This window comes from Drosophila mojavensis, unplaced genomic scaffold, assembly GCF_018153725.1.
Source record: "Drosophila mojavensis isolate 15081-1352.22 unplaced genomic scaffold, ASM1815372v1 contig_74, whole genome shotgun sequence".
NCBI lineage: Eukaryota > Metazoa > Arthropoda > Insecta > Diptera > Drosophilidae > Drosophila > Drosophila mojavensis.
Genome location: NW_025318899.1, coordinates 8,570,597 through 8,584,372, shown reverse-complemented (window position 1 = coordinate 8,584,372; position 13,776 = coordinate 8,570,597). Strand labels below are relative to the sequence as shown.

At 41.0% G+C, this 13,776-nt stretch overlaps 1 protein-coding gene and 1 long non-coding RNA gene across 5 annotated transcripts; one reads left to right on the top strand and one right to left on the bottom strand.

The window, feature by feature from the left end:
- Window positions 1-864: 864 nt before the first annotated feature.
- Window positions 865-13,392, bottom strand: LOC6581830 (death-associated inhibitor of apoptosis 1). Of its 2 annotated transcripts, none has more exons than XM_015162088.3 (2): window positions 13,141-13,392; window positions 865-2,696 (listed from the first exon to the last, which is right to left on the bottom strand). In XM_015162088.3, exon 2 carries the CDS (start codon window positions 2,629-2,631, stop codon window positions 1,300-1,302), a length of 1,332 nt encoding a protein of 443 aa, XP_015017574.1. In that variant the 5' UTR covers window positions 2,632-2,696; window positions 13,141-13,392; the 3' UTR covers window positions 865-1,299. The 2 variants fall into 2 exon arrangements, with proteins under 2 accessions (XP_015017574.1, XP_002007552.1); XM_002007516.4 differs by lacking the exon at window positions 13,141-13,392 and adding an exon at window positions 8,788-9,186.
- LOC26528278 lies at window positions 9,286-10,938 on the top strand. Of its 3 annotated transcripts, none has more exons than XR_004364329.2 (3): window positions 9,286-9,574; window positions 9,639-10,082; window positions 10,213-10,938. It is a non-coding gene; the product is annotated as an uncharacterized LOC26528278 (long non-coding RNA). The 3 variants fall into 3 exon arrangements; XR_004364328.2 differs by having other exon boundaries at window positions 9,286-9,578; XR_006357659.1 differs by having other exon boundaries at window positions 9,286-10,082.
- Window positions 13,393-13,776: the final 384 nt, after the last annotated feature.

Genomic DNA, 13,776 nt, shown 5'->3' with positions numbered 1-13,776 from the left:
GAAATCGTAGCGCCTTTGTTGACTACACAAGTCCAATAAGACTGTAATGCGAAATTCTGATAGGAAAAAGTTGTTTGTTTTTAAAGCTATACTCATTGTACTTCTTGCTTAATGAGCAATTAAGATACCAGATTCATTGCACTCTAGATATACATGAGTAATTCACCAGTTGTATAAAACCTGCATATATATAATACGACTATATCACTAGTCTTGTTGACTACTATTTCCAATCTGAGTAAGCGATTATTCTATAATCTGCACCACTTCTAATCAGCTCCACTTCATTCGATCCAATCTTAAGCTATTATTACTCTGCGGTTAACAATTGTAGCATTTCTTGCCTTTGTTTCAAGCATAAATATTTTTAAACATTGTGTGGTTAAACAAGTTTATTGGCTCTTAAATAAGGAACGTCTAACTCACATGTATACGGATTGAGAATGATACATTATCGATCAGGATATCGACAAGAAAGAGTCGACTGAGATATTCCTGTGATACTCGCTACAACTAGATCTAGTGATAAATCAACGATGATTTCCCATTTTACTGATTTAGCAAATATCCACGTAAAATACTGCCCTCCTCTAGGCCACAGCCATATCATTCTGTTGGCCAGTCCCGTAAAGCGCACTTTCCTTAGCCTGCTCATACGCAATATACTGACCATATACATTTTATATATCATTCAACCTTGTGCAAAATCAATATAGAAATTCTATTGCGCGAGTAATACAACTTTGGTATCATTTTATGGCAGCCTCTTGCAAGGTGGGGCCTCTTCGAAATTTCCAGATAATCGCAATCTTTGATCATTATTGTTGGATCTATATAAATATATATAAAAAGTAAACAACGATATTTGTTTTGAATAATAGAGCTCTCTATATTATGTTATCCGTTTTTAATATACATAAATTACTGGTTTATTTGAAAAAAATAAGATTATTAGGGCAACCCATGCAAATTTATGTAGTACATTTATGTAATATATATATTAAACATCAAGTGTTTGCCGAAAGTAATTTATTATTACGAATATTATGTTATTTAAACTTTAGTACAACTATACATTCTAGACTAATGTGTCCACATCATTTGTCGTGTAACGGCCAGCTGAACTTAAGGATGAATCCACGAGTCCGGCTGGCCGTTACAGCCGAGGCGGCGGCGTTTTTGGCTGTTGTGATGGCGAGCGGGGGGTGGTGCTTTGTTTCAGATAACGGCCAGGACAATTGGCCGCGCTAGCCTCCTGCGGACGTCCAGTATAGGTTAGGATGGTGGACTCGATGCCATTTAAGAAAAATATACACGCATGACATCGGTGAAGGGTTTCCGGCAGAGCGGGCACTTGGTCACGGACGAGGCGCACTTGGCGCATGCCACGACATGCCCGCACGGCAAAAATGCGGTGTTGTACTCGGCCGCATAGCAGATCTTGCAGAGTTTCTCCTCGGGCACGATAACTGGAGCGCCAGGCGCTGACGTCGCCGTGCCCGTGCCCATAGAGTCGGCTGCAGAATGGGCCACAATTTTGTTGTAGATGCGTGTGGCAGCTGTTGGCGGCACATCGCCCTCGCTGGCCGCAACCTCTGGTTGTGCAGCGCCAGCAGCAACAGCTGCAGCAGCACCAGCAGTAGCCGGAGCAATATCTGATGAAGCGATAGTACTGCTGGCTGAGCTTTGCGTAGAGCCGACGTTTAGACTTTGCGCCTGTTCCTGCTCCTTCGCCTGATCCTGTTTGGCTGCCTCGGCTGCTGCTGCCACGACACTGTCGATGTAGAGCTGACCCTTGATCAGCTTGACGAAGCGGCACTGTCCCAGCCAGAGAGCATGCTGCTCCCAGGGCTCGTCGTTGTCGTCCCAGTCCTTGAGGCCGCCGCCGCAGCTGAAACAGCGTACGCGATCGCCGACCCCAGTATAAAAGAAACCCGCCTCGGCGAGCTGCTGTGGCTTCTGCTTCATGTTGCGCGGCCAATCCTCGAAGCTGCGCAGACGTGCCGACTCGATGGCATACTCTGGATACTCGGGAAAATAATTGCCGCCACTCGAGCTGTTCGTTGACGCTGGTGTTGTCGACGAGCCCAGACTGGCAGCTCTCGCTGGCTGAAAACTGTTCAAGCCCGTCGACTGTATAGAGGGTAAGCCCTCAGAGTAGGCATTCTCGCGTATATCCAACGAGGATGTATCATTTGATCCGCACACATCGAAGCTGGCTTGTGGCAGGTTGCGATCCAAGGCATCCGCGTTTATAGGCAAGTTGTTGGTGGTGCGACGGCGCAGAAGCGGGCAGTTGGGCGACCAACGTAGATGCTCATTCACGGGATGATCCTCGTGCACCCAACGACCGATTTCCACCTCACAGAAATAGCATTTGCACTTGTCATCCTCATTCGTATAGAACATGCCAGTCTGTGCCAGCACGTTCTTGTCCAGCCAGGGCAATGGCCAGGTCTCGAACGTCTTAAGGCGCTCGTCCTCCCTATGGTATTTATCATTCATTCTGTTGACGAACGACTTGAGCAGATGCGTTGCTGTGCTGTTCGTGCTGTTGTCCACCTGATCCAGGGCTGTTGATGTTGCAGGTGCATAAAGGGTGAACCGTGGCTGCGTTGCTATATTCGCCATCTTGATGATAAAGAACTGTCACTGTTTGTTGTTGATGTGTTGTTTCTTTCAATCTCAAATTGCAACTAGAAAAGAAAGCAAAATACGGTCACGTTAATATTGGTTTTACCAATAAAAGATAGCGCTATCGCTTAGATAACAAATTTCATAGAATTATCACGAAATACGTGGGATTTACGCGAAGGCAGTAGAGCGGCATGCGCCGCCTCACAGCTGAGCTCTGACTGAGCTACCCCATGAGTACTTTTTTAATTTAACCATAAAATTACTCGAGAAATTTAAACAAAGCAAATGTCAACACTTAAAAATTCATAATTTCTGACCGCAAATTAAAATAGCCTTTAATTGTTATTTGTCGCAAATGTCAGAAACGATTAATAACATTCAAAATCTTATCATTGACATTTTTGGTACTTATAAATCGATCCATTTTCGATTCGTAAGCAGACAAAATTTGTGATAAATAAACAATAAGCTCATGCTCTATAAATAAATAAATAATGTATATATTTATATATTTTCCTTTATTTACCTATGCTTGTGTATATATTTTGCAATCTTTGCACAACAATGAACTTTAAAGCCGCCCTTAAAAAAATATGGGAAAACTGTCTAGCAAGCGCTGTCTCGCTCGCGCCACCAACATCTAATGAACGGGGGTAGTTTTTTTTACAGACGTTCATGGGGTTGTATCCAACATGCTGCAAACGTAGCGTAGTGTACGCTATCTTACAACTGCGTGTGGATGCAATGCGCCGATGCGAGCCAGCACCACAATAAGCCACGCAGCAGCAGTCAACACACACAGCTGCTCGATTGAAAAACAGAAGATAAAAACATTTTGGCTATGCACCATGACGTGCGCACATTAGTGGACGACTGGCGCCTATTAGGTGGTCTGATAAGCTCCAGCCTGACTCAACGTGCTTTCCATATAATTATAATGAAATGCACGTAGAATGACGCAAATAATAGGAAAAACAGAATCGGAAGTATCATAGATAGAAAACAAAACATTTCATTCTGTTTTGTACATTCTAAAGATAAGGTAATTTTTTATAGGAATGTCTATTCCTTACAATCAGAGCTCAACTATTATCAGTGTTGTCAAGAGTCGTGTGCAGTTTTAGTGAGATAGATAAATACATGGACATATAGACTCGTATGCATTCTCTCTGGTGCATACATATATGAACGATAGTTTAACTATGCCGTTGGCGTTGAACTGTTTTGGTGGTCTTTCCAAAGAGATTGTAAGCCGTTTTCGACATTTACTTCACGACAAGCGGCGGGGTGGGCACACGGGATGGGCGGCAGGCGGCAGGCCCAGCAGCAAGCACGAACGCCGTGTCGGGACATTGTACAAAGTCCAAATTTAAAGCCAAGCCAGGGCAGAGCAAGCCAAGCCACAAACCAGCCAAACACGCCAAACAATTGCAGCACGACGGGGCAACGACTGCTGCTGCGGCAGAGAGACAGAAAAACAGAAAGAGAGGGCGATCGAACGGGAGACAGAGAGGACAAGGGGGCTCTGGGTGGTTGGTTGGAGCTGGGGCAGTGCCAAGCACTCGCCGTGCGGCTCACAGCTTGCCCGACTGTGAGAAAGTTTTAATGGAATGCAGTCAAACGACTTGGCGGCGGCAGCAGCCGCAAGCAGCGCCCCACAGCATAAAAAAGCAGTGCAGCATAAGTGCAACGATGACTGCGCTGCCTTGTCGGCCAGCGAGTGCGACTGCAACAGCAATAGGCACCCAAAACCATCAATGGAAAAACAACTATGCACGTATACAGTCGTACACACACTCGGGCGCACACACACACATACAGACTTAACACAGTTGCACTGGTTGGGTGCAAAGAAAGAGTGCAAAAAAAAAAAAAAAAAAAGAACGCGAACAGAAACGGGCGCACACACCAAATGCAAAACAAATAAAAGCATAAAATAAAACAAAAGCAATTGTAAATTACAAATGGCCGAGACGTTGGAGCTCTCTCTCTACCCTAGAGATTGCGCATTGTTTTTGAAGTGGAGCAACAACAGCAGCGGCAGCAATACAGAATCAGACAAAGATGATAGCTTCGAGATGCTGCTGGATGGTTGCTACAGTTCTTCTTCTTATTGTTGTTGTTGCTGCTGCCGCATTGCTTCAATTGCGCTGCTGCTGCTGTTGTTGTTGCCAAGTACAAAGTGCAGAAGCTTGCAATTACAGCTGCTCGCTGCTGTTGTTTTTGTAGTTGTTGCTGTTGCTGTTGCTTTTATTGCTGTGGAACGCATGCCCATTAACAATTGTAATGTAAACGCTTTGGCATTTTGTGTTTTTGTTTAAAATGCATTGCTTTTAGCAGGAAATGCAAGCAAAAGTTCAATATGCAGTCAGCAGTCAGCAGTCGATAAATAGTGTTGCCATATGTCAAAAATATTTGCATTTATCATGCATGAATGCAATCACTTACCAGGGCTGCAGTGGCATATGCTATATATTCGCGCTAAATATATCGATAAGGCAGCTGGCTGAGCACAATATTAGAGTATTTTGAATGATTTAATTTTCAAAAACAATTTATAAACTTAAATTTACAAATTAAACTTTAATTTGTAAACATATGCGCTTGAGTGCAGCAACAAATGTGAACTGACAGAGCAGAAGCGTCTGTGCCGAAAAGGGCCTCCCGGGCGCATGAATGACATGAGAACCTAGGAAAATACCAAAGTGGAAAGACACACACTCATACACACACACACACACACACACACAGAGCGACTGACTGTGTTGCAAAGCAAAGAAAAATCATAATCAGAGGCCAGACAGACAGCTAGAGCCCAGGAGGCAAGGCAACAAACAGAGTAACAGAGTGCGCCCCATGCAACACAGCCAAACCAAAACTGAAACCAAACCAAACGAACCCAACGAGGCGCGCATTGGAATGCAGTTGAACAACTTTTCTACAAACTCTGCTCTGCGCCACGCAAAATGCAAACAAAACAACACCAACTGAAGTTGGCTGGTTTTCTGATTGGAAACCAAGCATAGCTATAAAGCTGGGCTTGGGGATTGGAGTTTCAATGCTGTGTTGTAAGTGAAGGTAACCGCAGCCAGCAAAGGTCTCTACTCTGTGTGTGTGAATGTCTATGTGAGCGTATCTCTCTGAGTGTGTGTGTGTGTGTAACCTCAGACTGTGGGAAACTATTATAAACACTTTACCATTCTTTTTTCTCGGCTGTTGTTGTTGTCTTCTAAACTGAGATTGGAATGCGGTGATACCAGATACGAACGAGTGGAGCAACATGAAATGAAAGAGCGAGCGAGAGGGAAATAAGGAGAGGGAGCGACAATCAAGCATGAGTCGTCGTCACGCAGAACTTGAAGTACAGAGTGGAGAAGGACATGGGGAGAAGAAGCAAACGACGCCAACAAGAATACACAAACACACACGCACACATGCACAAAGAATATGATGTGCGTATATGTGCTGTGCTGTGTTGTGTGTCCTTCCAAGAAATGCAGCAGCCAGCAATAACAGCAACTAAAACAACAACAAGAACGAAACGACCGCCGACGACGACGTCGATAATAATAATAAAATACACAAGATGCTGGCTGGCTGGCTGGATGGTTGTCCATGTACTTAAAGAATGCCCAACAAAGGGCAATATCATCCGTAATCATAATAAATGCGACTGAGCCGCTGCAAGCTGCTGAGGAATGCATTAAAGCGCGGCCTACTGCGCTCTCCCTCTCTCTCTCTCTGTCTCTATGTCTCAATCGCTGTCTCGCTCTCTCGCATATTGAACATTGATCGATTGCCCAAAAACCTAACGGCGGCTCAGTTCAAAGACCCGTTGCCCATAGTCTTGTTCTTCATCTCAAACCCAAAGTCAAGTCGTGCTGTGTTCTCTCTATCTAACTGGCAGCATCTATGAGACTTGGAATGTGGGTACGCTCTCATGAAAAACACACACACACACTTATGGATATACACAGACGGACACACGCATTAAATGCGCCTTGTTAGTGTGTAGAATGGATGAAAGGTCGTTTTTCACGCGGCCAAGACTCAAAGGTCGTCTCGCATTCGAGATGATTCAGCCCAGAGAATTCCGGGAATTCCAAAGTAATTTTTCCTACATCTCTGCATTTCTACAGCGCTCTGCTGCCAGCATTTGTTCTTCAGCCTCTCCTACTCCTTCCCATTTATATCTCTTTCAAGGGCCGCCGCGCCCTGGTCCATTCATGCTGATTGCCGTCGCGTCTGCTGGCGATAGCAAAGGGACAAACACAAAAGACAATATGAAATCTTTAGAAAAAAAAAAGGAAAAGACTCGAAACTACTTTACAGAATTTCCTTGGTTTTCGAGCTATACGTGAGAATCGTTTATTAAGCGGAGTTATCTATCGTTTTATTGGTGAAAAGCGTGGAAAATCTAGTCAACAGTTCAGTTCAATTCAGCATTGTGAGCGTAGGCGTAAGGTATGGGTATACCATCGACCACCAGCGTTGGCCCCGGGGCTCTACTCCGCGTAGGCGTCGGCTTGGTGCGGGTGTTTTTATTGTTATTGCAATAACAATAACAATCAAGCGTAGCCCCAGCTTGAGCTGAAAAAGCTTGAGTTGATACTTTCTCTTTGTTGCTGTATTTATTTTCTTCTGCCCTCTCTTTCTCCTTCTTTCTCTCTTTTTCTTCTGTGAATCGAGCGCAAAAGTTCAAAGCAGTGGAGCATAAAAACTTCACAAGCCACTGTGAAAATTGGCAACAATGCAATGCGATGGCTGCTTGGCTTGGTCTCTTTGGCCATGGTTTATGTGTTTGCTGCAGAGTGAAACGCGGCGCACGCATGAGCGAACCACTTCCGCTGCAAACGGAAATGAGGAACAAAGCAAAGAAAAAGAAAAACTCTAAATACTTCTTTGCAGGGCTTGGGGGATTAAATGAGTGTGTAAAGGAAGTATGTGCATGTGTGTGTGTGTGAGTGTGTGTACACACTCATCGGATGTAGTAAAAAGTGGAGCCAGAAATGACGCGTCATCACCAACAAACTATGTTTATTATGATGAATGATGTGAGAGAGTAAAAATACTACGTAAATAATAAATAGTGAGAGGACCAGAATGTAAACAGAATAATTAATCTAATTAGAACAAGTTCGATAGCTGATCGTGTGTCATAGCGGTTGACCTTCTAGCCTGAAAATATTAATTGGGCAACATTGTTTTGCATACTATAGTCATCGGTTAAATATATAGACAACAACAACGCCAAAAATGGCGTAGTCAAAAATTCCAACGAAAACAAATAAGTGTCTGGCATTGTGTATATGTCGGTACTCACACGATATCCCCTCCTCTCACACTCTCTTTTGGAAACAATCTTCTCTTTCACATAAATGCGAATGTTTTTTTAAGCGCCAGCAGTGCTGATATCATTCACAATGAGAAAGAGTTGCCATCATTTTCAAAATATTTGCTTTAAGAGTCACAAATGCTAACGTAAACAGTGTGTCATATTTTACTTAATATTAATGGAAAACACATTTCACAAGGTACAATTTTAAGTAATAAAAAATGTAATTTTGTAAACAAATTCGAATAAAATCAACAAAAGCAACATTTAGCAACTCTGTAGCCGCCATCTTTTTACGCAAACGACCTCTCGCCTCTCGAGTGGTGAACGAATGTACGAGAGCGAGAGAACAAAAACGGGAACATTGCACACCCGGCAAAATTGTCAAAATCGTTTTACTCTATATGAACATATTTCAAGCTATGTCGATTAAAGATTTTACGAGTTTACTAATTATATATTCTGGTTTATACACTAAAAGTGAATTTTTGAATTAGATGACTCAAATCCGATGATATAATTTATTTTTTGTTTATAAGGCAAACTGATTCTTTCTGTTTTGTCTTGTGCACGAACAAAATACTCACTAGCCCTCGTTTGATGGTGTGTGTGCGCGTGTGTGGTTTTGTATATTTGTAAGCTGTAGCTTTAATTAATGTACATTGTGCAGGCAAACATATATACATATATATATGTACATACATACATAGAGGAAAAAAACAGCTTTAGCTTTGTGATGTCACGTTTTCGTTTTTGGGGTTATATCTAAATTCAAGTTAATTTAAATGCCTTATAAAAATACAACTCCGACTCACCTTGACAATTTTTCTCTTTTTATTGAAAAACTCAAGTTCCTCTCACTTCTAGTTATTTTTAATATTATAGTCTTTGCTGAGATTCCAGATGATTTTGTACTTTCTGCTTGTCTTGCTTTACGATTATTGATTTGTTTCTTTCCGAGAGACGAATTGACGAAGACGTTAACGGAAAAACACACAAGTACAGAGACGCAGACGTTACTGTATGTATTTTTATTTTATTTTGCTTTCTTGTTGCTGTTAAAATACTACCAATATCACAATTTAGATTGGAGACCGCAATACCAAAATCAAAACACTTTTTTCTTCTTTACTTTTTATAGTGAATTTCTAAATGCATTAAGTGATCAAAATTGTTGCGTATCCATAGCTTCTTTACTATTCGAGCTTCGAAATTGAACTGAAAATGAACCGAAAACGTACGAACGGCTGTAGCCAAAGCGAACGACACGAAAAGACCAGACGCGTCAAGCAGCGAGGCAAGGCAACCGACAAGCATTGTCGATAGCAACCCCGACAACAGCAAATGCTGAGCGACTGAAAGAGAGAAAAACAGATGTACGTGTGCTCATACACACTCACACACACGTATATATGTATATGCATTCAGGCAGCATACAGATGTTGCTTGAAAATTTTTTCTTACATGTTTTTTGGCTGCACTTCTTGGAACTTTGCAATTTTGTTAATTTGTAAAGGAGCAAAAACATTTAAGTGATATTTCAGTAAAAACTATTGCTGCTTATTGTGCTGGCTTGCCATCAGAAAAGCATAAACAACACATGTATGTATGTTTGTATGTCTGCATACATATAGACATCTGTCTGTACATACATACATACATATAGAATATGAGGCTGCCAGCCCGCTACGCTTTTCTCTCATCTGGCTGGATGGCTGGCTGCATTGGCTTCACAATGACGCCCCCAATACACCCGTACAACTTCTACTACGGCAAGTATTAGTACGCAAGATGGCGTACCGTACAACCGCACAACAGGACTGCTGCAATACAGTTATCCTTTTCCAACCAGCGTTAGGTGGCTCGCCTGCAACTGCAACAGTCTAGGATCATTGATTTTTTAGCCATGGCCCAGGAGCATGCGCCGGGCAATTCCATCGGCCTCGTCCAGTCTTTGACTCTTGGCGCGTGTCAATGCACCGGCATGACACGTCGTTGCAGCCCATCATTGACGCGCACCTTCCAGACGCAGACGCTAACACGGACGGCGACGCCGGCAGAGCGACGTCGACAGCAGCTGCTTTTATGTTTATGATGTATTTACCGTGTGGTATGTACATATATATATTTATGTGTGAATGTGTATGTGACTGCCTGCACATGCATATGCTCCACTGCACTCGCTTACCTGTCCTGGGCCCGGCTTAAATATTGTATACATTTCTACATTTCTATTTTAGACATTGGCAGCTGCAAATAATATCAATAACGCGATAAAAGTTACAGCCACGAAATCAACCGAGCTGATAATGTTCCATGGTCATATTTTATTAATTTCTATATAAACAAGTCGAGCGTAGACGATAAGCGATAGGTATATATAAAGAGGTATATATAGCAGTATGCACTTATGTACATACATATGTATGTGTACTATGTGTATATAGAAAATATATATATACATACATACATATATGTTAGATGTATACATGCTGTTATGTAAGGATGTAGTACATTGATTTATCAAGTGCAATGATTGTAACCAGTTTATAGAGAATACCCACAGAATAAGGTATCATATATCATATAGATACTAAGCACATTAATTAACTATGATTATTATAATTGATAGACGATTAGCCAGAAAGTAAAACAGAGGAGGAATGCTTGTAAATAATTGAACCTTAGTTATATTTTATATACTATTTTAAATAATTCTCGGAAGCGCTAAATGCCAGAATGGATTGCAATAATTATGGTTAAATGTCTAATATACTATAAATATTCAATTACCCAAAGTAAAAGCGATGTATCTATCATTTAATTATTTAAAAATATATATATTTTTATACTAAAGAAATTTAAAGAATGACAATTCAATTAATCCATAATTGATCTATAGCGTATATTCTTTGAGTTATTATCTCATAAAAAAAAAATAATAAAAAATAGCCTTTGTTCTCATATTTCATTCCAGCTAGTGCGATAATAACTATTGCTAAGCGGGTTTTTTTTTATATACATACATATATGTATATGTAAAATTTAATGAAAGGAAATGCCAGCACGTATTTTCTTTCATTTCACACACACTCACAATAAGCAGCTGGCTAGAATTAAATTATATAAATAAATAATACAAAAAAAAGTTGCAATAAAGCAAAAATGCAGACTACAGTGCGAGTCATGTATTTAGCAACCAAAGCGTTGCAGTTTCAAAATTTGAACTTTGATTTTCTGTTATTTCTGTTTGCTTTTGTTTTTATAAATAAAACGTGGCTAAAATTAACATTCGAGACGTCGCGACGCATTTTCAAAAAAAAAAAAAAAGAAACATAATAATGTAAACGCTGTCTAGACGCTTGCCAAGTAGGATAATCTTTTCTATTTTTGTGAGCATACGAAAATCGTTCCATAATTCTGCAGATTCAAAGATCAGGCAAAACCCAATCAGAATCGAGCTTCGACTCTTGTGGTAAATGTTGCTATAAAAACGGCCTTGCAAGGCCTTTTAAAGTTGTTGCACTCACGTCTGATTGTTGTAGTAGTAGTTGTAGCTGTTGTTGTTGTTGTTGTTGTTCTTGTTGTTAGTCAGCAACAAATACAAACGCAACTCACCTGCGCAGCTATGTGTTTAGTAATACATTTATACATTTTGTTTCTGTTTTAATTGACAGTCAAATGCAGCAAAACCGGTTTCTTATTGGATTTTATTTTCGCATTTCGCATTTGCTACTTGCAAAAGGTGTCATAACAGCAACAACAACAACAACAACAACTAAGAGACTTGATTAGTTTGCCTGTATTACAACATCTGTTTCCCTCTCCCTTTGGCAGCTGGCACTGGTTGGCTCAATCAGAGCCCAGGACATTGAAGGACGTGTGCCGGCAGCTGAACGCCGAAAGGGATCAAAAAAGGTGCGCGCAGCTGTTGCCTGATCCTGTCGTATCCTTATTGTGTGCGAGTTCCAGGAACGGGGCACAAGACGTTTGCCAGCTAACAGCTGCCAGCTGGCTGAACAGGCTGCAGGATCCTTAATGCTTCAAAGACGCAACACGAACAATTGACGGCAGGCCAACAAGTAGGACAATAGACGTGCGGGAAATTGATGATATACATATACATATACATATGTATATACAGACATGTTGATGTGCAACAGCACACACACATATGTATAAGTTAAAGATAAAATCTTTGTGCAGCAAATCTTTATTCGAAAGTCTACTGCTTATTCTGCTGTCGTTTACTGCTTGCAAATGCACTTCTTGTCTACTGCTTGGCTACGATTGCAGCAATTCAGTTGCAATACCAAAGCCAACTGTGCAAACTGTGTCTACATTTACAGTTCGATTTCGTATTATTAATTAAGTGTCACACCAGCATGCTTGGCTAAATAAATATATATGTGTTCTTTCAAAAGCAGCTGACAGCCTTATCAATTTGTGAACATTAGATAAGAAAAAAATAGGTGAGAAAAACATAGAATATAAATATGAATGATGTCAGAAAATATTTAAAAATTTTATATATATGTATCTAGTTTTTATGATAAAAGGTTTGTAAACTTTTCTAGCAGTGTAGAAATTCCGCCCATAATAGTTTCGAAAGCCTTTAAAACCAGATAGCACGCTTGCAACTTAGGTAATGAGGTAACAGCTGATTAAAATAGCAAAAAAAATAGACAAAGCTGTTGTCATTAAGAACATGTGGAATAACAACAACAATTAGCAATATGACATTGGGCGGCAATTACAAATGGGAATATTCTACGAAACGCGAAACTACAATTCACATCAATGTGGGCAAATGGGCGAGTGGGCGGACGGGTTGTCTATTGAACCTAAGGGGCGGGAGGTGTGATGAGGCGGCATGAATGAAATGCAATGAGCTAAGCAATGCGCATAAAACTACGTGATGTAAGGCGAAAATAGATGCGGCGAAGCTAGACAGAGACAGTCAGGGAAAAGTGAGAAAGAGAGAGAAAGGGAGAGGGTTGCAAATGGAATTGCATGGAACTGGGAAATGGAATATGGAGGACTTCGCATCGTATGAATGAAGCGAAGTCAAAAGCGAATATCCTTTTGAAAGCCACTCTCTACACACACACAGACACACACACATACACGCACAGATATACAACTTATACTACGCATTTTGAACTCACCAAATTCATTTTGACATCATTATCTTATCGGAGAATGTTTGCAAAATTGATTGGAGTTTAAAACTTTCCGGTTTTACTTTTTTTCTTTAATTGGTTTTACTTGTTTGCTTTTTTTATACCCTGATTTTTTTTTTTATTATTATTATATTTCTGTTGGCACTAGATAAGTGTACAATGTGTTAATTATGCCCGGCAAAAAGTGCTCGACTGCGACTGTTGGGTCTGAGTGTCACGGTGCGACTAGCAGTGAAAATTTTACGGCTGGCGTAGCCTATTTTGTTTTTCTATTGCATAGTTTTATTTTGCTTTCTATGCACGCAGCGGGTTGGAACGAGAACGCAAACGCTTTTGTAATTGCGGAAGAGAACTGCGCAATAATTTTTGGGTGGTGGGTTTTTGGGGAGACTGCGCTCTCCAAGGGGGTAGCTAGAGCTAGAGGGAGAACGAGAATTCAAATAAGAGGGGTAGAAAAATATTCCTAGATTCGATAGGCACCGTTTTACAGCTCTTGAATGCGCGCCAAATCGATATTTATTTGAATCTCTCCAATGCAGCCCTGGAAGAGTGTTTCCCCAACAACATAGTTTTTGCCATATGTACACACTGCTGTGTATTAGTGGACCATAATGAGTAGAT

What these genes read in the sequence shown, in the direction of transcription:
- LOC6581830 (XM_015162088.3), bottom strand. Translation starts at nt 2,631, where the DNA reads ATGGCGAATATAGCAACGCAGCCACGGTTCACCCTTTATGCACCTGCA.